Source organism: Colius striatus, chromosome 8 (assembly GCF_028858725.1).
Source record: "Colius striatus isolate bColStr4 chromosome 8, bColStr4.1.hap1, whole genome shotgun sequence".
Classification (NCBI taxonomy): Eukaryota; Metazoa; Chordata; class Aves; order Coliiformes; family Coliidae; genus Colius; species Colius striatus.
This window is the reverse complement of record NC_084766.1, coordinates 2,616,535-2,643,485: the sequence shown is the minus strand read 5'-3', so window position 1 is coordinate 2,643,485 and position 26,951 is coordinate 2,616,535. Positions and strand designations below refer to the sequence as shown.

The 26,951-nt window shown below is 47.6% G+C and overlaps 1 protein-coding gene across 5 annotated transcripts in view; it reads right to left on the bottom strand.

Annotated features, from left to right (window-relative positions):
- Positions 1 to 17,229: 17,229 nt before the first annotated feature.
- ADK (adenosine kinase) overlaps positions 17,230 to 26,951 on the bottom strand; it is a 253,036-nt gene continuing 243,314 nt past the window's right edge. For all 5 annotated transcript variants that reach the window (XM_062001445.1, XM_062001448.1, XM_062001447.1 and 2 more), the window contains exon 11: positions 17,230 to 18,350. In XM_062001445.1, the coding sequence (XP_061857429.1) occupies positions 18,226 to 18,350 (125 nt within the window). In that variant the 3' untranslated portion in view covers positions 17,230 to 18,225. The remainder of the gene's footprint in view (positions 18,351 to 26,951) is intronic.

The window sequence follows — 26,951 nt, the reverse complement described above, 5'->3', positions numbered from 1 at the left end:
GTTCTTTAAATGCTCTAAGTATCAGGTCATAGCAAGGCAGCTGAGAACACAGATCCAAGTGAGGAAAAGCTAGCAAATTTAACTTCTTTCAGTAGCATCACTCCATAAAAAGTATTTTTTAACAGCCTGGATTTAAAGATGAGCTGCAAATCAGTATCAACGTGTAACTCCATGGTGCACTTCTCTCAGTGAGCTACCTTAAAGTGACCTGGGTGGAGGCTCCCTCAATCCCTCCCCAGCATTTCATAGGATAAACACCTTGCTGCTCTCAGGTGTTTCCACTTCATGCTCAGTCTAAATCTTTCTCTACTGGGTTTCAAGCCGTTGCAACATTAATTATAGTCCTAAACCAATTCTTCTTCTTTAGTGTTTACTACAAATGGGTATCTTGGGTAAGCAATTGCCATACTCCTCACCAGTAACCAATTAAGCCTCCTCTAGCCACTTATCTTTCTGGTTGGAAATACTTTTTAGCTGAAGGATTCAAACAACCACCATCACATTTGGTCATGCCAGAGGCTGCTGGTCAGAGGGGTTTGTGCCATGCTCTCCTGGCTGCACAACACTTATCCAGGTGTTCAGTGGACTGACTGTGCTGGTACATGTTTGTATTTGAAATGTCTAGACTGACAGCCCTTCCAAACCAATTGCCTTCTCTTGGGATGGGGATGTGAGCCTCTATTTCTCTTTGATTTAAGAGCTGACACTGTTGTGATTTCCACCACGACTCTATGGATGTGAAATGTGTTGCTCTTTACAGGCAGGTCTGACTGCTTGAGTTGAGTGACTATGTGTTGACCCTGGGGGAGCTGTTGGGATGGATGTGTGTTTGTTTTCTAAATTCATCTCCTCCATGTTGTGGGGGGAAAGGAGCTTTTAGATATTACCTGATCCACGTGGATTTAAACAACAGCTGATTTCAGCAGCATCTCGCATTGTTCAGCACAGCTCTATGGGTTGTTGAGAGCACATGATGTTGGGCTTTTAGATCAAGAGATGTAGCAGGCCACAAAGTGTGCAGTGAAGACATGAAAGCATCCCCCATACACTCCAATAAGCATCACTGCATACCAGATGCCTCTGGCAAAGGTGTCTTTAGCATGAGCCCAGAAGACTGATGCTCTGAACTGCACATGTACTTCAAGACAGACGGGTGTCTGCCAAGGACAAAAGTCTGTCTTCTTCTCTCATAAGGATTTACTGCAGTCACTGCAAGTTCAGTGAAGAGGGAGGCTGCATGTGATGTGCTGCCCAGCTGAGGGGCATCAGAAGAACTGAGAAAGAGCTGGAGCTGGCAGCTTCCTGGGGGCTTGTGCCTCCAGCCTGTGGTTCTGCTTCTGCTCTACCCAGCCCCCTGCTGCAACGCTGTGCAGAAGTAGCCTGTCAACTGTTGTAGGTACAAGGCTTCTCTGGTACACAGAGAGCCTTGAGGCTGTGTTCCCAAAGGCAGAATTATCATCTCCCATTGCTAGACACATTTAAACCCCCAAAAAGACTGAACTTCCCAGAACTATGTGTATCATTTCAAAAATCCCTAATGAGGGAGAATCTGAAGCTCAGAAAGTCCTGAATTCAATTTAGACACAAATCCAAGCACTTGTGACAGAGACAGATGAGTTACATCCATTCATGGAAAGAAAAACAATTTTATGATCATGCAACTGAATTGTTTCTAATTAATTCATGATCTATATTTCATACTGCTGGAGCAGAGTCTGAGGCACACGAGGAAAAAATCCTTCATGTGGCACATCTTAGTGGTGGCAGGGGTGCTGAGTCACTGATTCCATTATTAACAAATCTCTCCAGGTTGTCACTCACCTCAGTTTCCTTCTCCTCTTCCTGGACACACACATTGAGTTGTCTGTGCAGCATCAGGGAGCAGCAAGGAGAGGTTGTCCCCTGCAGCCCAGGAGCTGAGGGGTGTCCCAGGTCTTGCAGCAAGATTGGGGCCAGGTAAAGTCAAGCTTAGCAGGCAAGTCTGGTGCTGTGGTGCAGGTCTGAGGTCTAGCCAGGCAGTTAGTCTGCAAGTCAAGGGGCTGTACTGGGTACAGCAATGAGTGGGCAGGTCCACAGGGAGGAAGCAGGGCCAAACTCAAGGTGGAAAGTTCTCCTATGGGCTGTAATCTGGACAAGCAAGGGCATGGCTGCAACTGAGCTAAAAAAGAGCACTCCTACTACATCCTTAGGGTTGGGCTGAGATAAGGCTGCTGAGCAGCAGTGGGTGGGAGGGAGGCTGCAGGTGAGGCTGGTCAGGTCCAGGACTGCTTATATGCCCTGATGGACAGGTGCACTGTGTTTTCAAGTTGTCTTTATAAATGAGTGCCATGAGGAGTGCCATGCATTTCCCTGCCACATACAGCAGGACTTCAACATTCCACAAATAATAACCTGATCCTACAAACCCTTGTATGTGTCATTGAGATCTTATTACAGCCTGGCTAAGAGGATGCTGGGTGTTTGCACTGATGAGGCTATTTCAGTATGATAAGCTGCACTAAGTGGGCTCAGTTTTGCATCAGTGGAGTGTATTTGCATATTGTGCTGCCAGGGAAAAGAAAAACCTTTCATATTGCAAGGCTTTGCCATGCACAAAAATGCTGCTGCAAACATCTGAGTGAAGGCGACGCTCTGGCAAAGTGCTGCGTTGGTGGGTGGGAGGCTACATGAAAGGCTCTGCCACATTTCCAGCTTCTTGGATGCTCCCTGTAAACTCAGCCACATGCTTTTTGCAATATCCATGGGTATTTTGGTTAATAAAACTGCACATGTTAAAAAAGAGTGGCAAATATTTCTGACTGTCAGAGTTCAAAAAGGCTTCTGGAAGAATTGTGGGTAGAACCAGCTTAAAGTCCAGCCAAATTCATTCTCTTTCACTTCAATCCTTCACAGATGCTTTCCTGTTGAAAGGCAGCAAACAGATCTTACATTTTCCATTGTAAGTTGCATTTTGCAGTCGTGTCTTACATTTCTTCCCAAAGTCCAGGACAATCTTGTTCCCAAATGAACACAGTTACTTTAGGGCAGGATCTTGAAAAATCTGGCACCACATTGGAAAGTCAAAGACAACTTTTGTCTTAAAACCCAAATGACTTCATGTCTATGTCAGACACATGCTCACACACCCATACTTATAGTGCAGTGATGTGTTATAAAGGGTTTCTATAGATTAAAATAGTGAACAGAACAAAGCAGATGACCAGCAGAAAACACAGCAACAGGCTTAAGCCCAAAGTTACAATCCCCAGGTAAAGCCAGAAGAGAGTCAGAACGTGAACGATTTCACTCTGCTCCTACAACATTTGTGTTCACTAATTTAGCTACAAAAGAGATTTTGGGGGAAGGGGGAGAGATGCTAAGGCTCCAAGATTGTTTCTCCAACCAGATTCACGCTGGGTCTTGCTTGATGGAAGTGGAAATGCGCCTTTCACAAGTGCTGAGTCTGAACAAGAGGCTCATTTGTTCCAACAGCAGCTCTGTCAGAGATGCCAACTGTGGGAAAGCCCTTTAGGGAGATGTCCTGCCCTGGAGTTTAAGCAGAATCTCCAGTAGTAAACTGGTGGCCTGGTACAACTGCTTGTCTTTGTGTCTCCCTGGGCTACCTGCAAAGGGAGCCAACAGTGCAGACCTGCAGAGGAGCACGCTGCAACATCGCAGGGCAGTGCTGGTGCAGAACAAAGCTTTACCTTCAGGCAAGTCAGTGGCAAGGAATTCATAAACAACCAGCCAAACAACAACAAATTACTCATAAAGTAAGAATGCAACAGTAACAGAATTGAGAGTGATTGTAAACTGTGTTAATGCATGGATAATTCACGTAGTAAACGAAGAGAAGAGAAGAGAGGAGAGGAGAGGAGAGGAGAGGAGAGGAGAGGAGAGGAGAGGAGAGGAGAGGAGAGGAGAGGAGAGGAGAGGAGAGGAGAGGAGAGGAGAGGAGAGGAGAGGAGAGGAGAGGAGAGGAGAGGAGAAGAGAGGAGAAGAGAAGAGAAGAGAAGAGAAGAGAAGAGAAGAGAAGAGAAGAGAAGAGAAGAGAAGAGAAGAGAAGAGAAGAGAAGAGAAGAGAAGAGAAGAGAAGAGAAGAGAAGAGAAGAGAAGGCACACAAAGCACTGCTTTGGTGAGTGGTGTAGAGTATGTCAAACAGATGTCAGATGTATCCTTTGTAGCTTGGCTCAGGTATTTTGCAGTGAAACAATCAAAACAAATATGCAGATCTCAATTATGGGACAAGAATCTTCTTGTGTTTTGGTGCTAGGAGTTCCCTGGCAGTGTGCTTTGCAACACTCCCTTTTTGTGCTGTGCTGGGACTGCCTGAGAGCCCAGATGCCAGGAAGCCCCCAGTCCAGCTGCCAGGTGAGCCGATGTAGCTGTGAGAGCAGAGGAGCAGCTCTGCAGCCCTGCCACTCAGACACACTGAATTCACTTTCCTGCTTCAGCTGTGCACATGCAGAAAGAATTTGGTGGTTTGGGTTATTTATTTATGTATTTATTTCTAACTTCTTGTTCAGCTGTAACAATGTACTTAATTTCTGGCTGTTTAGCTTCTGTGGTTTAATATTTACCAGTCTGTTCCTTGGACCTCCCAGGTGGTCACTCACCTCACGCTGTGCTTAGGGCCAGGGTCCTCTCTATCCTGTATCCACCAAGGTGCTCACCAGCAGGTGCTGAGCAACCTCATGATTTCCTCAGATCCCATAGGCTTGGCAAAAAAAACCCCCTCTTGCTGGAGCAGCAGGCAACAAGCAGCAGTTCCATCTGGCAAGCCTAAATCCAAACGGGAAGGTGATGGGGTTTAAAGCCATCGGGGACCATTCCACATCACCCAGCAACTTCCTGACTTATTCCTCCATGCTCCAGCAAGAGCAAAGGCAGGGAGACAAGAGCTAAGAGCCCCCAGAGCATCCCCCCTCCTGGCTGTTTGGCTGCCTGGGCTCAGGGCCAACTTGGAGCTGGTGCAGCTGAGAGCTGCCCACCTCTCCTGCCCGTCTCAGGCACAGTGTTGTGGAGAGGCCTCAGCCAGGGCTGATGTCACGTCCTGCAGGGCCTGTTTTTAAGCTAAGCCCCTTCCATTTTGCCCCATCTGAGCTAAAGCTGCTGCTGTGTCGCAGCCCTGCCTGGCCCTGACTTGGAGCCTGTTGCTCTGGACATAGACCCTGAGCTGCAGCTGACTTCCAGGCTGATCTCAGAGCTGCCTTATCACCACCATGAACCTGCCTGGTGCTCACTGAGCTGTGCCTCATCCTGGTCACCCTCACTGTACCTGCTTTGCGTCACTTGGGGGCTGTAGCACTGCTGAGACTCCTGCCCTGCCAACTCTGTTACAGTGCTCAGCTCCCAGCTCACCTTCCCTTGCAGAGACCCAGCTCTCCCTGCTCCCAGCTCACCTTCCCTAGCAGAGACCCAGCTCTCCCCGCTCCCAGCTCACCTTCCCTAGCAGAGACCCAGCTCTCCCTGCTCCCAGCTCACCTTCCCTTGCAGAGACCCAGCTCTCCCTGCTCCCAGCTCACCTTCCCTAGCAGAGACCCAGCTCTCCCTGCTCCCAGCTCACCTTCCCTAGCAGAGACCCAGCTCTCCCTGCTCCCAGCTCACCTTCCCTAGCAGAGACCCAGCTCTCCCCGCTCCCAGCTCACCTTCCCTAGCAGAGACCCAGCTCTCCCTGCTCCCAGCTCACCTTCCCTTGCAGAGACCCAGCTCTCCCCGCTCCCAGCTCACCTTCCCTAGCAGAGACTCAGCTCTCCCTGCTCCCAGCTCACCTTCCCTAACAGAGACCCAGCTCTCCCTGCTCCCAGCTCACCTTCCCTAACAGAGACCCAGCTCTCCCTGCTCCCAGCTCACCTTCCCTAACAGAGACCACAGCTCTCCCTGCTCCCAGCTCACCTTCCCTAGCAGAGACCCAGCTCTCCCCGCTCCCACCTCACCTTCCCTTGCAGAGACCCAGCTCTCCCTGCTCCCAGCTCACCTTCCCTAACAGAGACCCAGCTCTCCCCGCTCCCAGCTCACCTTCCCTAGCAGAGACCCAGCTCTCCCTGCTCCCAGCTCACCTTCCCTAACAGAGACCCAGCTCTCCCCGCTCCCAGCTCACCTCCCTTGCAGAGACCCAGCTCTCCCTGCTCCCAGCTCACCTTCCCTTGCAGAGACCCAGCTCTCCCCGCTCCCAGCTCACCTTCCCTTGCAGAGACCCAGCTCTCCCTGCTCCCAGCTCACCTTCCCTTGCAGAGACCCAGCTCTCCCTGCTCCCAGCTCACCTTCCCTAGCAGAGACCCAGCTCTCCCTGCTCCCAGCTCACCTTCCCTTGCAGAGACCCAGCTCTCCCTGCTCCCAGCTCACCTTCCCTAGCAGAGACCCAGCTCTCCCCGCTCCCAGCTCACCTTCCCTAGCAGAGACCCAGCTCTCCCTGCTCCCAGCTCACCTTCCCTTGCAGAGACCCAGCTCTCCCTGCTCCCAGCTCACCTTCCCTAGCAGAGACCCAGCTCTCCCTGCTCCCAGCTCACCTTCCCTAGCAGAGACCCAGCTCTCCCTGCTCCCAGCTCACCTTCCCTTGCAGAGACCCAGCTCTCCCCGCTCCCAGCTCACCTTCCCTAGCAGAGACTCAGCTCTCCCTGCTCCCAGCTCACCTTCCCTAACAGAGACCCAGCTCTCCCTGCTCCCAGCTCACCTTCCCTAACAGAGACCCAGCTCTTCCTGCTCCCAGCTCACCTTCCCTAACAGAGACCCAGCTCTCCCCGCTCCCACCTCACCTTCCCTAGCAGAGACCCAGCTCTCCCCGCTCCCAGCTCACCTTCCCTTGCAGAGACCCAGCTCTCCCCGCTCCCACCTCACCTTCCCTTGCAGAGACCCAGCTCTCCCTGCTCCCAGCTCACCTTCCCTAACAGAGACCCAGCTCTCCCTGCTCCCAGCTCACCTTCCCTAGCAGAGACCCAGCTCTCCCTGCTCCCAGCTCACCTTCCCTAACAGAGACCCAGCTCTCCCTGCTCCCAGCTCACCTTCCCTTGCAGAGACCCAGCTCTCCCTGCTCCCAGCTCACCTTCCCTTGCAGAGACCCAGCTCTCCCCGCTCCCAGCTCACCTTCCCTTGCAGAGACCCAGCTCTCCCTGCTCCCAGCTCACCTTCCCTAACAGAGACCCAGCTCTCCCCGCTCCCAGCTCACCTTCCCTTGCAGAGACCCAGCTCTCCCCACTCCCAGCTCACCTTCCCTAACAGAGACCCAGCTCTCCCCGCTCCCAGCTCACCTTCCCTAGCAGAGACCCAGCTCTCCCCGCTCCCAGCTCACCTTCCCTTGCAGAGACCCAGCTCTCCCCGCTCCCAGCTCACCTTCCCTTGCAGAGACCCAGTTCTCCCTGCTCCCAGCTCACCTTCCCTTGCAGAGACCCAGCTCTCCCTGCTCCCAGCTCACCTTCCCTTGCAGAGACCCAGCTCTCCCCGCTCCCAGCTCACCTTCCCTTGCAGAGACCCAGCTCTCCCCGCTCCCAGCTCACCTTCCCTAACAGAGACCCAGCTCTCCCCGCTCCCAGCTCACCTTCCCTAGCAGAGACCCAGCTCTCCCTGCTCCCAGCTCACCTTCCCTAGCAGAGACCCAGCTCTCCCTGCTCCCAGCTCACCTTCCCTAACAGAGACCCAGCTCTTCCTGCTCCCAGCTCACCTTCCCTAACAGAGACCCAGCTCTCCCTGCTCCCAGCTCACCTTCCCTTGCAGAGACCCAGCTCTCCCTGCTCCCAGCTCACCTTCCCTAGCAGAGACCCAGCTCTCCCTGCTCCCTCACAGGCAGTTCCTCTCCAAATCTTCACAGCTTTTAAAGACTGATGATCTCAGCAAATGTGTCAACAGAACAGAAACGGTGGATTCAGCCAGGAATCACAACTACCACTTGTACTATGGAACCATGGAAGGAGCAAAATGAATAGTCTGACATTGTTTCCCCTTCTCTCCGTCATAAGAAGACAGGGCTTGACATTTTGGGAACTCTTTTATTAGTTCTCAGCCTCTCTATACCCAAAGTATAAAGACAATGTATAAACACCATTAATTCACAAGTAGAAGAAAACAACTTGTGTGAGCAGTTCCAGCTCTTGGGAGTCCAGTGCATGTGTTCAGTTACATGCCCTTGGGATGTCAGCTGCAACCTCTGTCACACTGGCACCACAGAGAGCACCAGCCCACCAGCAAACGGCACGAGGCTAGAAAAACCTAAATCCCCTTTAACCAGTACATCAGAGGGAGTCCAAGGAAACTGTGATCGACACATCAGGATGCTCTGCTGCTGCTGCTGCTGCCTTCCCTCCCCCTGCCCCAGCTGATTTTGCTAGTTTCTTGGGCCTTGCTCCTGGAAGAAGCTTTTTTGTGCTTGTTGAGCTTGTTGCTAACCTCCTGCAGCAGCTGCTCAGAGCTTTTCCTGCCACTGTGTTGTGATGCAGTCGTGATTTTACCACAAAAGTGGTGTTTGCCTGCCACGAACCCCAGAGTTCAGCGCTGATTAGGAAGGAAGGCAGGCTGGCTGGCAGCATGACTGACTAAGCCTGGTTTCCTTAGGAACCCAGCCTAAAAGAAGGAGAAAGTAAGAGCATGTGTGTTCTGGTAGGCAGTGAATAATCCATTAAAACTCTTAATTAAAAATTGAAACATGTGCCTGCTAATTACATCACCCTTTTCCTGCCCTCAAAAAGCAGCAAATGAGCATGGCTGCACACCTGCCCCTGTGTTTATTTCCTTAGGATGCTGCTCACTTGCTCAGCAACCCAAATACCAGCTCAGGTAGCAGCTGCCATCATAAAAACATTCTGGAGAAGAGAGATGTCAAATATTTTCTCTTTTTGGTAATGAATGGCAAACCTGTTCACAGAAATGCTGCTCACTGTTGCTGCACGCCCTGAATTTGTTGATGCTCTTCATATATCACTCCTGATCCTATTAGTTCTCATCTCTCAGAGCTATTTAATGCCAGCAAGGCACACTCTGCTGAGCAGCCACCTGAAGACCTGCAAAAAGGGAAAGAGATGGGGGTAAGGGGATTAAAAAATAGGGTGTAAGGGTATGAAAACGGACCTTGACATGCCTGCAAAGCAAAACACTGCAGAGAAAGGTCTGCCAGGAGTCTAGACTCTCTGGAGAGGCTCAGCCCTGCAGGAATAGTGTAGCACTCCACATTTCAAGCACACACATTTTCTTTAAAGTGGTATTTGAACACACTCACTCGCTGTTTTAAAGCTTCACGTGTGCTATCTTGAGGTGACATCCTGGAGTAGCCTCATTGTCCTCAGGGATACAGACAAGGAGATGGCTGCCCTGTGCCCGTTTCCCCACGCTGAGGTCACATCCACCCAAGAGGGCTGGAGTCAAGCTGCCCAGCTCAGGGGCTGCCAGAAGCACCAAGTGATTTTTCTCGTGAGGTGAAGCATCTGCTATTGCAGGGTAGAGATGCTAACCTTCAAAGAAGGGTTCTGTTGAAATTCTGAGGTCTATGTGGTGCTTAGGATGCTGCATGACAAGCCTAGGGGGGTATGAAATCCCACACAAGGCTGTGAGGTTAACTGGCTCTGGTCCAGCCTCTCAGCATGGGGCTGGGAGCCCAGATCTGAAACTGAAAAGCTCTCCTGCCTTTGTGGGGTGTCAGTTTCCAGCCCCAGGGCTTGCTCACTCCCTGAAATCCCCAGCTCATTTGGACATTCCCTAACTTGCCAGGAAGGTGATGGGAGCACCTGTGAGGTTTCCTGGCAGGCCCTTGCTGTGTGGCATTGCCCTGCTCCGTGGGGTGGTGGTCAGAGTGCTGCAAAGAGACAGTGCTTCACCTTGAGGTGGTTGTTTGACATGGATTCATCTGCTGCAGTAAATGGCCACGTGTCACTCTCATGGCTGACATTTACTCTTCTGAGCAGGTACCAGGCAGAGCTTTCTATGCCTTTTTACCCAGGGAGACCATAGTAGCAGAGCCACTGCAGAAGCTGATGCACTCACTCTGTATGTACAGCCCAGATAGCATGGGGTGAAACAGCCTGGTAGGGCACATAGTCACAGCATCTGGGTTTCTGTGGGTCTGTGTCACGAGCCTTTGTGCTGCAGCAGTGTGGGAGAACCCTGGGTTTACACCAAAACCCGCTGAGAGGATGTGTCCACAGTTGGGCTCCCCAGACCAAGCCCAATTGCTTTCCCTTTGTGTAAGGAATGGGTGCATTTAATCCAGAAACAGTAGCAACCAAAAGGTCATTTCACAAAGTAGCAAGATCATCCACCACTTGGGAGCAGCCAGAAGTATTTACAAAATGTTTTCACACCTCAGCAAGGAAGAGGCTGCATGTTTCTGACTGTGGAGCAGAAGGCAACCCTAGAACAATGCCTCATCTTTACCAGTCATTCCAAACGATTCACATCACAGATCCTGGTTATCTCCTGGACTTCAACAAAGCTCCTGTTGAACCAATTATTCACCAGCTATTCACGTCAGAAAGGAGACCACAGAAGCTTTGTCATAGGAAGAAGATTTGATTGGCAAGGCACATGGCTTTGGGGTGGGTTTGCTTCTTCCCCCTTTTTTTGTTGCTCTGGAGCTGTAGCTTTTAGCTGGCAATTTCCACTGCTGTCATCTGATGGCAAGTGATAAAACGCATCAGGCTGCAGTACTCAAATGAGAAGCCACTCCAGATTAGTGGGAATATAATTATGTTTTTCATGACATTGATTTTTTATTTTCTAACTGATAAAAGTAAACAACTGGGGGGGGGGGAGGGGGGGGAGGGAAGCGCCGAAAAACAACATTTAGACTTTAGTGAGATAATTAACTCAGCAATTAAACAGATTTTGTATTCAGCATTTGTCCTCCATAGCACACAGCATATGTGATGTTTGTCCTTTACTCAGATTCTTGCTTCTTGCAAGCTTTTCTTGTCAGCAGGAGCGGCAGCCCGGCGAGAGGCCAGTAGCCCACTTCCACAGTGCTTTACTTTTACACATGAATACTCACAGCTGTGGTTTGGAAGAGGAAGCCAGAAAGAATCATGGAGATGAGCTCAATGAGCAGAACTGAGAGGGGAGACCTGTGCAACAGGCATTTGAGTCTGTTTTTGCATTGTGCATATTGATGTTTGGGAGGGGGAGTAAAGTAAACCCCTCTTGATCCTTGCCGTGCTGCGTGATAATCAGCTTCATCCAGCCATAACGTGTCCAATGCCCTGTGCTTTCACATCACAGCATCAGGATGGGCTAAGTAAACGGGCAGGACCTATCCAAGGAAAAGTAAAGAACGAGAACTGAAGTCAATTTAAGGGGCTGGTCCTTTGGTAAGGCTGCCTGGTTGGTTGAACAGGGCTGACTTCTGAGCTCAGCGTGAAGCACGGGAGGAGGTGTGGGCAGCAATGCATCCTTAGAAATCTCACTGGCCTTTTAGCACAGAGTTCCAGGGAAGAAAGTTCTGCTCCAGGGAAGCCAATTGTCTCAGAAGGTATGAACCACGACACAGGAGCAACGTCTTCCACGTCACCACCTCATCTCTTTCAGATAAATGAGGGTATTAGGAAGAAGCTACAAGTCTAGGATGAGTAAAACATGCCACTTGTGATTTCATTGACAGGATTGAGAGGGACAAGCAAACACTGTTGGGCAGAGGTGTGCAGATAAGTCATGCAAAGCATGAGGCACTACTGTAAGGCAGCCCAAGCTGCAAAGCTGTAGCTGATATTGCACAAGTTAATACCCAAGCACACTACAATTTATCTTTTTTTCCTTGAGACAACAATATATGAGCCTTCTTTTCAGGGCAGAACTCTGAGCCTCAGGGAAACTCCAATATCTTCCTGCTCTGTGAGACTCCCATGGCCCAATTTAAGCTGCTGCTGCTCCTGCTGGGGGGTAGAAGGTCTAACTTCTGAGCTGGCATAAATTTCTACAGTAAACACACTATGACACGTCATTCCACATTAATTTCTTCCTTTCCCAAGCTGAATTTGCCAGCTTCTCTGCTAAAACCTCGTTCCTTGCTTTGTCCTGAAACACTGTGGTGCATAATAAACATCAGGCCCCAAGAGGCTGTCTCACTGCTAATTTTAGGCCACGAAATGCATCATGTATGTATTCATGATCCACATAAATCACTACCTATCTGGAGCACGACCTTCCCTAAGTGCAAGGTGTTCATCTGGTGCAGTCTGTGGCCGTTCCACGGGATGCAAAAGTTGCTTTTCCCTATCAGAGATACGACGTGTTTGTCATTGTACTGACCTTGGGAGAGGAACAGCAAAGTGCTTTGTCCTTCCTCTGCAAGACAGCCCCTGCAGCTGGCTATGCTTTAGGACAGGCCACGCTAAAATAGGTCTGTCCAAGTGATCAGCTGAGAGAAGAACCCTGGAAAGGCTATGTGTTGGTTGAGTGCCACCATGGTCCCACCAATGGGTGACATCCCTGACAGGGAATCCTCAAACCAACCACTTCATTTGTAATTCACCGAGCCACAGATATGACAACGTTCTAATCATCTGGGGATGGGGATTGGCAACTGCCTAACCCTTTAGAAAGAGACAAACCTTCCCTTTTAATAAAGCTAACTGGGACAGGAGGTGTGTTTGTGGGGAGATACTTTGGGAGAGAGAGAGGGAGAGAAGCCTTGTGACAACCAAAGGTGTGGGAAGTGGGTTTTGTGCAACATCCACCTCAAGTGTTAGTGTGGAGAGGTTGGAAGGATCAGCACTAACTTGCAATCCCAATAACTGAGACCAAGGCAATTCAAAGGTGAGCCATTCTGCTGGTGGTTTCAAGTTCTGCAGCTTCATTTGCCTGGTTGTGATTTATTTTCCCTCCTCTCACCTTTCTGTGAAAGGGAAAAGCCAGGGAAGGGCAGTGCCCCTCTCTGCTCCTGCTGTGGATGGCTGGCAGCCCGAGGGCACGAGGGTCCCATCCTGCCTTCTCTCTGGAGCCAGCAGAGGTGCCTGCAGAGCATTTTGGGAGCTGCTGCTCAGCTCCCTGCTCTACCTTGTCCTCTGGAGGCAGAGGCTCCGGCGGCTGCACAGGCAGCCTGGGGAACACGGCCTTCTCATCGCTTACATTTGGCACTTACCATCACATCAAAGCTGTAGGGGAAGAGGGAATGTGACTATTCCCAAGGAACCAAAAAGTAGGTGCGTTCAAAATAGAGCAATTTGTAAGTACAGTGAAGTGTAACCTCCAGCACGAATAAGAAAAGTAATCTGTAGAGAGAAAGGTGATTTTCAAGCTGAATCTCTTTCTTGGAAGGTTCTCTCATCTGCTGTTATTATTTCAAAGTAATGTTTCCTTCAGGGCAATATTTTACACCCATGTTACCATCTCCACGGCACCTCAGGCGGCGAGGCCTTCCCAGCACACCGTCTCCTTCACACTCGGTTCAGGAGCTCTTCCATTTTCTCTGTGACTTGAGATGTTTGCTCCAGAGTGATGACAAGGCTTCGATTTTCTTCATCCCTGTGCTCCATCCCCTTCACCATCAGCTGGGCAGCCAGCCCAGGAAGGCTCGTCTGTGAGCACAGCCAGGACTAGGACACCGAGCTACTGGATCCTTCCCTCGCTTGAGAAGCGGCTCTAAACTTTGGGAGATGATGTGGCTGCTAAGCTGTGGTGCATTTCTGATTTGTGGGTTTCCACTGTGACTTGGCTTCATTTTTTAACTTTTCATTTTCTTTTCAGGGAGCCAGAGTGTTGGGTGGGTTTGGCAGCTGACGGCTATTAACTGTCACACTCCAACAACCAGGGGATAGTTAGAACAGCATTAAATATTTGCTCTGTGCAGCAGGGCTATACTTCATCTCAGTACACACGAATCCCATGCTCTTTTCACACTGGAAGAAAACCCACCTTATTGCTATTCAAATCTATCTGCCTGTCTCTCTTCCTGTGCTGTCATTACGCATGCAAGGCCTGTCAGTGCCATTGACACAAAAAACCCCTCTCGCTCTACGCCAACACCAGCGACACCTGGAAAAGAAATGCAAGAGACAAAAGAATTACTGCTTTCAAGCATTTTGTTTCTTTGGCCTGCATTTTCTCATAAGGTCACTTACTCCAAGTATTTCTCCTGCCCTGCAAGGGGGTGTGTTTCCTCTCTTACAGATAATTCTATGTGAACAGTGGGGTTTGGTAACTGAGGTCTGTCCATTCTGCATGTCCCTGGTTAAACTGGGAAGCTTTGCTCTGAGCATAGTTCCCCCCCGCCCTCCTCCAAACCCCCCCATCATCTTAACTGCCATTTTGAGTCTAATCTTTTAGGAAATATCCTACATAGGCACTCCTCGTGGTCTGCTTTTAAAAAGGAACGTTTATTTTGGCCTCTGCAGGAAGCATTTAAAGCACATAATGAATAATGTTTGACACAGGAGTCAGTTAGCAGTCATTTTAGATTAACAACACTGCTCAGAGATGAAAAAAAAAGCCACCACCCAAACCCTTGCAGGGGATTAGAGCAAGGGAAAGATGCTCAGGCAATAACCTCTGAGCCAGTTGGCTGCTGAACTATTCACAATAGACATAACTATCTCCCAAGGTCTTAAGTGTGAGAATGATCTGCTGGAAGAGAACAATGAGTTAGTGAGATAGAAAACAATAGGCTCCTGCTCTAACACAAGCAGTTAGCACCACACATCTCATTTAATCTGCAAGACTTTCAGACAGCAGCAGTTGGTGCCCAAATTAAGACTTCCTCTCTCCCTTTGATCTTATGTAAAAACTAATGAATTGTATAATCTCCAGCACCTCTGAAATCCCTCTGGTTCAAGGGAAGCTATCCCTACCTTTCCCATGCCTGTCTCAATTCACTAAATGGGAGCTATATTTAACAGCAGGCCAATCACATGATCGCTGAAAAGGAACAGCACAAGGATCTGTAATCCTAATGCTCCGGAGCCGTGATTGCCATAAATCCTTTGCAGAATGATTTCCTTTAAATCCCAAACATGTCATCGCACTTTTAATTAACATTGCTTTATGAAAACTCTGCATAAGACCCTTCAAATTAAAGATTGTTCCCAGCCTTGTCATCTCAGAAGGGTGTGCGTGTCTATTGTCATTTTCACGTCAGCATATTTTACATCACTTTATAAGTGAAGCTTTTTTTCCCCCCTTTTCTTTTCCTCTCCTTTGCCTTCCCTGCCTTAACCCTCAAACACGTAGTAACAGCTAGCACTGATTTTTAAGGGTAAACAACAAACAGCCTTAAGTTAGTTCATGTACTAAAAGGAGAATTGAAACAACCAGCAGACCAGCAACGAGCAGAGATGTGGCTGAGGCTGCCCTACTTGAATTCTCACCACTTTCATCTCTTGAGTTTACCACCTCATTGAGCTTAGCATCTTCTTTACACAGAGAAAGAGGCTGATCTGCCCAAAGCAACACAGTGGATCACCTGCAGAAACGGAAGCACAGCCTTTACTTCCCGACTCTCAGCTCTTAATTCAGCTGTCTAGCACATGGCTTTCTGAGTACTGGGCCTGTCTCCTTGCCTGTTGATCTCAGCAGCATTGCTACCTACTTCTGTGGCACAAAGACAAGCCTCAAATGCACGATGCTGGGCTCAGGAGGGTCAGTCTTATTCCCAGCAAAAGGGAGGAGGAGTTTTACCCGAGTGGGGCTGAGATGCTTTGGCTGGTGGCTAGTGGGAGATAGACTTCCAATATCTGCTTTCCTGAAAGCAACCCAGGTAAGAACTCTGGGTTTGAATGATGGCTCAAGCTCGGTGACAGACTCACTCCAGTTATCCCATCTGGGATTTCAGACAGTGGCACATGTCACTGGCAGACAACTCTCCCAGTGACGTTTTTCAGGAAGCCCCGTTTCCTAACTCGCCTCTGCGTGGAACAAGCTGGTAGAGGACCAAAGAGAGAGGAAGGATATTTGTGAGAGGGAATATTAAGGGTGGCACCTTACCCATTATACAGGTAAACCTCCCCCTTTCACTGGTGAGAAGCAGGAAAGAAATGCAGATTCTGAAAAGAATCCAGGATGAAACCGTCAGGCAACCTGACAGCACAAACTGGAATTGTTCAGCATGGCTTGGCAATACATTTCCAAGTGTCTGTATATCACCTAGGAACATCCATTGGAGAAACAACAACTGGCTAAACAGAGCAGGTCAGACTCTGATGCCCTTCCATGAAATGGGTGGGAGGTTTTTTCCTCAGCTGCTCCCACTGGCTTTAGGCTTTGCTGTGGAGCTGACACTCAGAGCCAGAGCCCGAGCTCACCAAGTATGTCGGTGGAGAAGCTCAGAACTGGACCTCTGACTGGTGTCCTGAATTGAAAACAAGGAATAGCCTAGAGAGAAAGAAAGAACAACTCCTCCTCACTATGTTATGACTACCTTCCTTTCCATACTCTCCCTTCCCTTGTCATTCTTGTCTTGTAGTTTCATTGGTACGATGAACAATGTTTACATATTTGTACTCTGCTTTACATGTGCCATAATTACCTGGCCAGGACATTGATAAAGTTGTTTCAAAAGGAATGGGAAGTGTCACGGATGCAGAGGAAAGGGAACAAGCAAATGTAACCACTAGGCCACTGGGTTTTTCCTTACCGACAGCCACATTGATGCAGTAAGTGTGGTGTGGCACATGTGCCCATCCATTCAAAGCACGAACTGGAACTCATCCTTCCTCAGCCTGTCAGTGCTTTGTGATTAAAACATACCACAGGGATGAAAAGATACCACAGGGATGCATCAAGTTAAAGAACCAAAAATGAATCATCAGGTGTACAAAACAGCATTCTTCTGCTGACCCACAAAGCCTGAAGATCAAGCACACTGCAGCCTCTTTGTTTGCAGTTCCATTTTCACTCCAGTGTATTCCTTCCTCTTCTTCTCTCCTATGCTAGAACGTGAGAACTGTGAAGTCCAACACTCTTTCGAGAGCAGCACTGTGAAGAAACCGGACAAGTGTTACTTGCATGAAGCTGCCCATGGGTAGGTCCAGAGACAGACAAGGCCTGGACACACAGCCTTTGTCAGACAGAAACTGTGAGGCTGAGTCCTTGAAGGACAGGCTGCACTTAGGATGCAGTGACTTATGCCCGTGATGATGCAGCTCCATGGCCCCACGAGGGCTCATCTGTGCTACAAACACCAAACTGGTGTTGCTTCGCTTCCTTATTGCTGGGACCAGCCTCCAACACCCGCCTGGACACCGAGAGGCACATGTAAAACGTTGAGCCCTGGCACGTGCTGTGGGTTAAGCAGCCGTTCCCCGTCCCAGGCAGTAGAACACGCACCGATACAAGAGCAGGAGTTACTGTATGACAATTGTTTTATTCATCAGTATCAAATTACATAGCAAAGTAATGAATGCAGTGTCAGATCACCTCTTTGAATACTGTAAATACAAACACAATCCACCATATTGCTTAATTATCCAAAGGAAACGAGAAGTTTAAAAGTGTGTGCGCTTCAGAGATTCTGTTTGGCATTTCCCGACCATGGATCCTGCATTAAGATTTCTGTACCTCCTTTTCACTGGGTGTACCTGAATAAATGCAGCCTCTAGAAAGCTCAACGTGGAGGAGATGGGACCTATCTGTATGTTTGTGTTCATCACCAACTCGCCCTGAAATCACTGAAAGTACCTACCTGCTGGCTCACCTGACAGATGAATGTGGCTGGGTGTGGAGTGGCCAGACCCTGCCCCCTCACAGAGTGACAGACCCGAAGCTACAGGCATCAGTGCAAGGTGACTGAACGCAGGATATCAGCTTTGGATCCTTAAATTACTGCCAAAACAGCTACTCACTTTCAGGGTCTGATGGCCAGATTCTTACACACTCAAATACATAACGAAACCACTCTTTACTGTGACTCCACTATATGGGAAAAACAATTCCAGGCTTGTAACACAAAGTGAGGTCTGTTGACTTCACGTGAGTTGAGTAGGATTTGGCCACAGCTGGATACAAACTAGATAATTCAACACAAGTATTTTAATCAGCAGTGTCATTTACACGGGGCTTCCTTATAAACTGGGTAAACAGAACACTTTTTTTCCTGATGGATGAGAGAAGAAGCTTCACTTAGCACTGTTTCCAGAAGTTAAAGACTACTGAGACGTTGTACTGGTATTGAAAAGGAAAACACCATAGAGATACATCTTTTGTTTAGAATGCGATGAACAGAAGTACAGAAGCGTTGATGCAGGTAATTGGAAAGGTGAGGAAAGGGAAGGAGGAAAAAACATAGGCAGCAATCCCGTGGCAACATGGGAGTTACTCTTGATCCCTCCAATTGCCCAGTATCAGTGGAAGTCGGGCTTCTCTGGGAAGGTGCAGCCCGAGCGCTTGATGATGACGCTGGCGGCGTAATGTCCCGCCCGGATGCACTCGGTCACCGGCCGGTCATAGACGAGCTGCGACAGAAAGCCTGGGGAGCACAGGGGACACAAACACAAGGGAGAAAACAGTCAGGTTCAAGGGGGTTTTTTTGACTGTGTCAGTTTGTCAGAGCACTGAAACATTGGCCTAACCGTATGACCACAGGTAGCTTGGCTTAGTGTTGGAACTTAGCACTGTGCTGAGCTGCAGCGCTGCTGCTGTTCCTTCTACCTCAAGCATCCAATTGGTAGCTTCAGTTACATGAAAGATTATCAAGAGTGATCTGTATCAAAATGATTTCACCAGAGTTCTCCTCTCTTCTCCTCCCCTGATTCCTCAAATACCGTTTTAAAAACAAAGCCTCAGTTTTCCCTGCTGAAGAGAGCTCCTTCTCCTCACACTGTCTACAGACACAGCCCCACACAACCCTCACTCCACAAGCTGTCCTTGGAGCAAAAAGAGAGCAAGGCACTTAAACAAACATCTGTATTCCACTACAGGTGGTCACAATGAAAGGCAGCGGAGGAACTTTAACCTCATGAGGAAAGTTAACCAGATGAAGAAGGTTAACCAGATGAAGAAAGGGCATCTGTTGCCCTTGATGATGGGAAATTCAACCCAAGACTTCTATAACCGTGGGTACCTCTTAGCCTGTTCAGATCCCTACATAAACAGCAAACTGCACCGAGGGACAAGCACCTCTAGAACCAGGCACTCAGTTAATTGCTTTAGCTAGCAAAGCTCTAGCATGCACGGCTCACAAAACCAGAAACCACTGGGAGCTGGAGTGTTTTGAGGAGCAGAGCACATCTTTCAATCAATATAAAGCAGAGTCCTAAGAAAGTGGAGTATTCACACACACTTGTCACAAGTGGCACCAGAAGTTTGATGCATCAAGTTCCTCCTTTCTGAAACATTTTGCCTTGGCTGAAACAATTGTGATCAAAAGCGTGGCAGAATTTATGGGGAGGGGGTGTGGGTGAAACAGGTTATTTTAAACTTGGAAGAGGTTTTGAAGATGTGAAAAGTAAATTTAGTATGGTATAATTTAAATCTCCCCTCGGTCATGCCAGATGTAACATTTTATTCACTTTTGTCCTGTTTTTAACATGTTGCAGGTGTACCTCTCTTCCTCATTCAATCACAGAAGGAAAGTGAGGCTTGCCCAGGAAAACCACCATCCTAGCAAGCTGAAATGTGTTCTTTTTAAAGCTTTCATACACCATTTCAAGTCCCTGTGTCACGCTCTGACAGGCCCCGGGCTTTGACAGCACCAATCTAGCCTCCAAACCCTGTCTCTCCTGAGTAGTGTGTAGCTTGCTCACAGGTACCAATTTCTGACATATTACAGATTTGGAATCAGAGATGATATGTTTTGCTAGCTTGCTTTCAAATACATGTCCTCTGTTCTGATTCTACATTCTATTGTGATGCTCTCATGTAACCTAGGCTCCTATTCCAAATATCTCCTTCTGTGGCACGTTACAGCGTATTTTAATCCGTTATCCTACGCTATAACGTGTGTTCCATGAAGATGAAACTTCATGTAAACTTCATGTAAAACATGGAAAAAAGAAGGTTAGATGAATGAAGGACAACAGTGCTGAGGAAAAGACTCTGTTTCCATGAATTACCAAGATCTATCTTGGCTTCTTGGTCACGACTGCTAGTGAAAAGAAGCCTAGTTGATGTATAGTTTTCTCTAAACTGCACCAAAGGGGAGAAGAGTTTGAAGCTACTAAATCTATAAATCAAATACTTTTAATTAGAATAAGCAGGCCATAGAAAGCAGGTGTTTTAGTTGACAGCTAAGAGAAAACTCCCATGTTTCTGACACCACTAGTTTTCTAGAGAGCTACATATTAGTTGGAACTTCACAGATATTGACTGACGCTCTCTGGGAAAGAAATGACTTGCTTCACCAACAGGAGTGAAGTCCACAGGCACAAGTGGAGAAGACAAGAGTTTCCAGTACACAAGGATGAGCATCTGAAACAGGAAGGAATTGTGCTGTGAGCGCTCTCACTGATGGCAGTCGGGACAACAGGCAACACGCCTGTGGCGGGATGGTCCAGCTGCAGCAGTTGGGTGAGAAGCTCCAACGGCACGCCTGGCAGAAATCAGACCTGAACAACGAGATGAAAGCGGTCTGCTCTCCATTAAATTAATGTGCATCCTTAGGAGAAACTTTCCTGGATATGTGGAGAATGTCAATCATTACACTGAAACTGCCTGGGAGGCAGGAGCTTGCCAGCGTGCTTCTGGGTGGTTAGAAGTTGAGAGCGAGCTGTATCCGTGTGTAAAACGAGGCTGTGAAGGCAGTCCATTTCTGACTCAGTATGGAAAATGCACTGGGCAGGCCTCCAAAGGCAAACACGAGGCTAGGTTTTGTTCAGAGCATGAATTCAGAGAGGGCTTTATGCAAGAAAGAACAACCATCCTCCATGTTTACGATCAAGGCATCAAACAGATACGAAGATCAGAAAACCCAGAGAGCAAAGGACCATAAAACACAAACTGTTTTTCGATACCATCTAGACTGAGACTGTCATAACCTCCCAGGCTCACTGTAGCTTCAAGCTAGTATATAACTTTTGCCTTCAGTGAAGCTACTTCTTATTTATTCTGATCTAAGTGAAAGCAGAACCAGGTGAGAAAACATCCCGTTCTAATTGGGGACAGGAACGACAGACCTCTGTGATTTCACAACGGTGGAGAAAAGACATTAAGTACAGCTGTCATATATGAGATATGTCAAAACTGCAGTGGGGAGTTTGCCCTCAAACCATTCCCTTGTCTGTTGAGTTTCTCTTAAAAGGTGTGTGTTTCATAGATGAAATAGAAATAGCGGTATCTGACACAATATTGCATCGAATGACAATACAAACACACTTATCACAAACACAGAACTACATCACACACTCAGCCGAGGCAGTTGGCACAGCAGACCCCGAGGGAACACCAGAAAGTGCTGCTGTTTGAGCAGAGAAACAAAGAGCTCTATCAGGTCGGCTGCCTTAGCTGCAGAATGTTCACTTTAGTTAATGCCCTAAAAGGCAACATGGTTAGAATATAAGTAAGAGTTTGCCTCCTCCGGTGTAGAAGGTACGGTGATGCAAACCCCACAAGTTATACTCTCAAGGCATGGGTTCTGATCTTTGAGTTCTAGCTGAAGAAGTTATTGCCCTGTCTGTTTTTTCACCATCCCTCTGTGCTGCTCGTATAACCTGATACTCTTGTCCAAACGAGACAGATTAAACTGTTGCATAGGAGATCGTTGCTAACCTGGCTGATTTAAACTGAAGCGGGTTAGAGAGTCCTCAGACAGCTCTGCCAGTGAGCAGGGCAGTGGAGGGAAGATGATAAGCAGTTGAAGGCTGTCATCTCTTTAAGGTGCCAAGACTGGAAACGCAAGAAGTGAACATGGCTTCAGATTTACTTCACACTCTTCCTCCAGTTTCGCAGAGAGAAAGGGCAGGATTGAACTCTCATCCTGTACCATGGGCCTGGGATCACAGAACCAGATCATCCCAGCACAGACTGAAGTAGCTCAGTGACTATTTGAGCTTCTGACGTGACCTGAACTGGTTCCTGGCTATCACTGCAATGGAGTGCAGAAAGCAGCAGTAGTCTGTTTTGGCTACATGAGACAACCTCGCTTCCAATATTTTACCCAAACAACTTCAAGCAATATTGTCTACCACCTTCTAACTGCAGCTCTCCTGCAGCAGCACTGCCACGCTGCTGATGGTGCTGCCTTCCCCTCTCCTCACACTAGAACACAGAGGCAAGAACCAAACTCAGGGCTTTCCCACTTGTCCTGACATCCAAAGCGTTTACTGTTCATGGTGCAAGAGAAACAGTAGTTGCAGGATGTCTCGTAGGCCACTTTACTGTAATTAAGCCACCCCAGTTACGCTTTCAGAGTAGATCAGGACACCTCACAGACACAGGCTGCCAGGGAACCACCTTGCACCTAGTCACAGTAAGAGCTTGTCTGGAACCGTGTCCAACTCATCCCATCAGTTATTCAATATCTTCCTAGAAAGCACAGACAACTTTGCTTCAAAAGCTGCTTTAAACCTCAGAGTGGTACAAAACATATTTGCATTCCCAGATGACAGAAGTGATTTTAACACACCAATAGCTATTTTTGGCCCATAATTATTTCTTTTCTGCTCAGCAGAGAAAAGCATCTCTGAAATCATTTTGCTCTGAAAAGTGTGCCTGAAATAATTGAGAGTTAATCTGTATTATCTCCAGCTCCCTTCCTACGTAAGCTCAAAGACAACGTTTGTAATCGTTAGGTCTGCAAACAGAACGAAGGATGGAAAAGTCAAGTTGCTGTCTTCCTTTTTGTGCTCCCCACACATGCAAAGTTCTGTAAGCCAAGGACCAGAAGTGGTGCTTGAGCCTCAAAATCCAGACCCGAACCAAGGCCCTCCTCACTGAAACCAGCTCCACTCTCTTTGGGGACGTCAACACGAGTCTGAAAAGACACAGCAAGACAGTCCCCCGACTGACACTAAAGGTCTCGTCTTTGCTTTGCTGCTTCTGAGTACCGCTTAAAAATCACTCAAGACCCACCAAGCTCATTTTCATGTGGCCAGCAAAACAGAGCTACTTCAGGAGCAACGTCACTGCAATCAGTGATGTCTCTGCAAGTTTTGTTTGCAGATTACCAGGGGCAATGCTGAACGAACGCCCAGCGCTGGTGCAGTTGGATACGAATGTGGGAGTCCAATAGTGGAGATGTTAAAACAGTTCTGGTCTGCTTCAGTAATGGTTTAACAACACTTAAAAACAGTTCATACCGAAGCCAAATGTTTCATTTCAAATTGCACGCTTGACAATTAATTTTAATGACTGTTAATTACTAATGCTGGCTGGAAATCCGTTTATAGCCTCCGACACCCAGCTCCCCCACTCCTCCGTCTTTCTGCAGTTTCTCTCACACTTCCAACCTTTACAAAATGGTCAAGGCAAAAGGAATGCAATTCCTTTTAGAAAAGCAATTATCAAATGCATTAATTACAAACAATTACAAACTGACCCCGAGTCGGAGCCTCTCAAAGTCTTTTTGCTACGTGGTGTTCCCAAGCAATCCTCCTCTTCCAGCTGAACCCTGAAGCACCCATGCTAGCCAGGCCACTGACCAGCAGCAGAAAGGATCATCAACAGCATGTTTTTGGTGAGTGTATTTAAAGCTTCTGTTTGTGATCTGCTTTTCCAAACCGATGCCATCCCACCACGGGGGACACTTGCAAAGCACCTTGTCACACTCTCGTTCGTATGCAGCGTTGATCACAGTTGCTCGAGCGCTCGTCTATTTTTATGTGATCCCACTAGCTTTCCAGGCCAGCAGTGTGGGAGGATGGAGATTTCAAGAAACACTACCCCTAGCAATTTAAAGCCACATAGCTGATAGGACTGAGGCTTTCTTTTTTGCATGTCTTTTAGCACTGTTGTGGTAGCACGAGCCTGGTCAGTTGTACTCAGGTGGCTGGCAACGCCGGTGCCAAGAGCCAACCAGCCAACCTAGATATTGTAAAAGATGTTGGCATCAGACGGTTCTGCAATAGTCACTGAACGGCTGCACGTCAACATGCTGAGGTTTCTCCTTGTTTTAATTTGGTGGCAGATGGTGGAGATTACAGCCAAGAACTGTGGTAAGCCAGGGGCCCTGCCCATCGCTATCAAACCGAATGTTGGCTATTCGAAATGGAAACGTTTTTGATTAAGGGTGGGATTTGGCTTCTGTTTTCATGTCTTTTGGCACTGTGGTCTGACACATCAGGCTTACAATATAGGAGACAAATTCAATCTAAGCATCTTGAGACACACTGTATTTCTTTCAGCCGTCACATAGCGTAGCACGTTCTCCCTGCAAACGGCGTAAGAATTGTTCCACACGTGCACATATATGTTATTAACTGCAACCGTGCATGGGTACAAACAAGTGTCTTTTCCCTCTCTTTTAAAATGAAAGGGCTCTGTGCTTCTACAAAACTGTAGTGCCAGGCTAATTGTAAAGCGAGAGAAAAAGAGGTTACCAACCCTTTCAGAAAGAGAGTCATTTAAGATGTACATCTAACAAGTGGCAACCTTGGAATCTCACTCTCGCTGAAAAGAACATTAGAAAACCCTTCCTGCCTGTACCACTGGAGGAAAGTTTTAATAAAAACTAATTAAACTACAAAAATCTCAAGTGGTTAACTGATTTTAGGGGCTCAATTTCTGGCAAGTCTAATTATCCTCTCGTGGCTTCACTTAGTGTTTCGCAACCATGACAGATGACAATGAAAAACCAGAGTTAAATTCATCCTCCTTGACACCATGGTAAGCACTAGCTTCTCCCTCTCCAAGTAAAATCAATACCATGTTTGAGTAAACACGTTTACAGCTTTATTAGGATGTCTCGCTTGTTCTGTAACAGCTACTTGAAGCTGTGGTAACAAATCGACTCAACCCAGTTAAACCTAGAGAGCTGAGTAAGAGCCTCATCGACAAGGTTGTTATAAAAATAAACTGCAGGAGATCAGAAAGCTGGAACAAACAGCCTGGTAAATGTCAATATTTTTACTTCCAGAGAATGACAAAACCATAAGATCAGGAATAAACTGTTTTGGAAGTCTGTATTTACCGTAGAAAATGGTCACCTGCTGAACGCCTTTCACCGTCTGGGTACCACTCACTGACACAAGCTTCTTACCTTCCCATCGCCTGCATGAACACTAAACCAAGCATGTTTGCAGGAAAAGCAGGCAGTGTTGGTATTGCTGTCCCTATCCCTCTCGTTTTATCCATGTTTATGACCCATTTTGAATGCACTGAGCTTCTGTCAGGATTACTCAGATGGGTGGGTGTGTGTCTCCCTCAGTCTGAGGTTATACGGTCACTTCTGGACACATGCAAATAGTACAACTCTGCATTTAGTAGACAACCATGGATAAGTGAAAGGAGTATTTTCAGTTTAGCAGCCTTTTCCTGGAATGGAGAGGAGGTGTTGCATACACAAAGCAAGAAAGAGTTCAGACTCCAATGCTTCGGAACTGTTACGTGTGGAAAATGTTAACGAAAGATTCCTGCAGAAATGTGACGATAAAACCCCCCAAACTACAACTCCACAACGCCTCTGTTAGTCCATCAGGAATCAGTTACTCGAGGCTCATTAATTTTATTGCCTTGCACCCATGGTTGCTGCTGTTTGGACCTACTGGGCCAGCTCACTGCAGCTCGTAGAACACTGTGTCACCACACTTGCCAAGGTCTCTATGGATGCTCGGGTCTGTCAGAGACTCTCTCGAAGGAAAATGAGCTGTCTGGTTTTCTCAATGCCTTTGTGAGGTAGGAATGGTGGTTTTAACTCTACAGCAGTTTGGTCCTGAAGGCTGTGCAATGGATGGAGAAAACTTAGATCCTCATTCAAAGGCTACTGAGACTGAGGGGAGCCCGTGCCTCGAGCGAAGGCTGTCTGCCCTTCGAGGGGGAACAGCTCAAAGCTGGAGGAGAGGCATAGGTGTTATATACCATGACATCCTCCACATCAATCACCTCAGTTGACTCTTTACAACCAGTTGTATATCACTCCTATTAAACTCCTAGGAATATCTTACTGTCCAAGAAAAGAATCATTTCAGCCTACAATATATTCCAAGGAAGATGTAATAGAGGGAACTGATCACAGAGTTCTAACTTGTGATGGTTTGGTCCTCTTTTTCATCTTTAAGTTAACATGATGAACTTTGGGAAATTCCCTTTTGGATCAGAAGCTGGTGGCTTTGAGCTTGTCTCCAACAGCCAGGATCAGGGGAAAACATTTGATTACAAAACCCCCCCAAACAGCACCTCCAAGCTTACAGGGAGCAATCAAGGCACTGAAGACACCAAACCAAACACATTTTCATTGGAAGAATCTTCTCTATCCGAGAAAGCCCCTACTTTCCAGGCTTCTTTGTTTCTCCTAAAAGCATTTCTTAGAAGGTTTCCTAGAAGCAATCTTCAGAAGCTAAAATTCTCCTTAGTCATTTTTGAGTCAGAAGAATGAAATAAGCTTTCCTTCATTAGTACCTGAGGAAAATTTCTGAGCCTCAAAGCAGATCTGTTGTATTGACATTAAATGGTGCTGATTACTACAGCCAATACTTGGGATAAAAGGAAGAGAACATCACTAATTTAATGTAGAAATAACAAAGTGGAATCCTGTGTGCTGGCCTCTGTTCAGTTTTTAACATGTATCCAAGTACAAAAAAGGTTGGGTGAATGTGACTTCATAGCTGAGATTCACAATTACGAAAGCCAGGAGAGATCTGAAGCTGTGTTTGCAGAGTGACCGCCTCTCAGTAAGGTTTTCTCTGCAGGTGCATCCCTCCACAAGCAAGACAGCAGTATGCAAAAAGAAATCTGGTAGCTAGACAGCCTATGAACTTACTGACTTCTGTGGGCTGAAATATCCTGCCCTGGTACTGTACTTGTAATGCTCCTATTTTTAATGCAGTGGCATTTAATATCTTCTGCCTCCTTAAATGCAACAGCCCTGGACTGATACCGGTCAGTACTGATTGCCAATAACTGTAATGTCCCTCAGAGTTGGAGATCACTGGCAAACCAACCTACCACTACTGCTTTCAAACCATGGGACCGTGGTGGG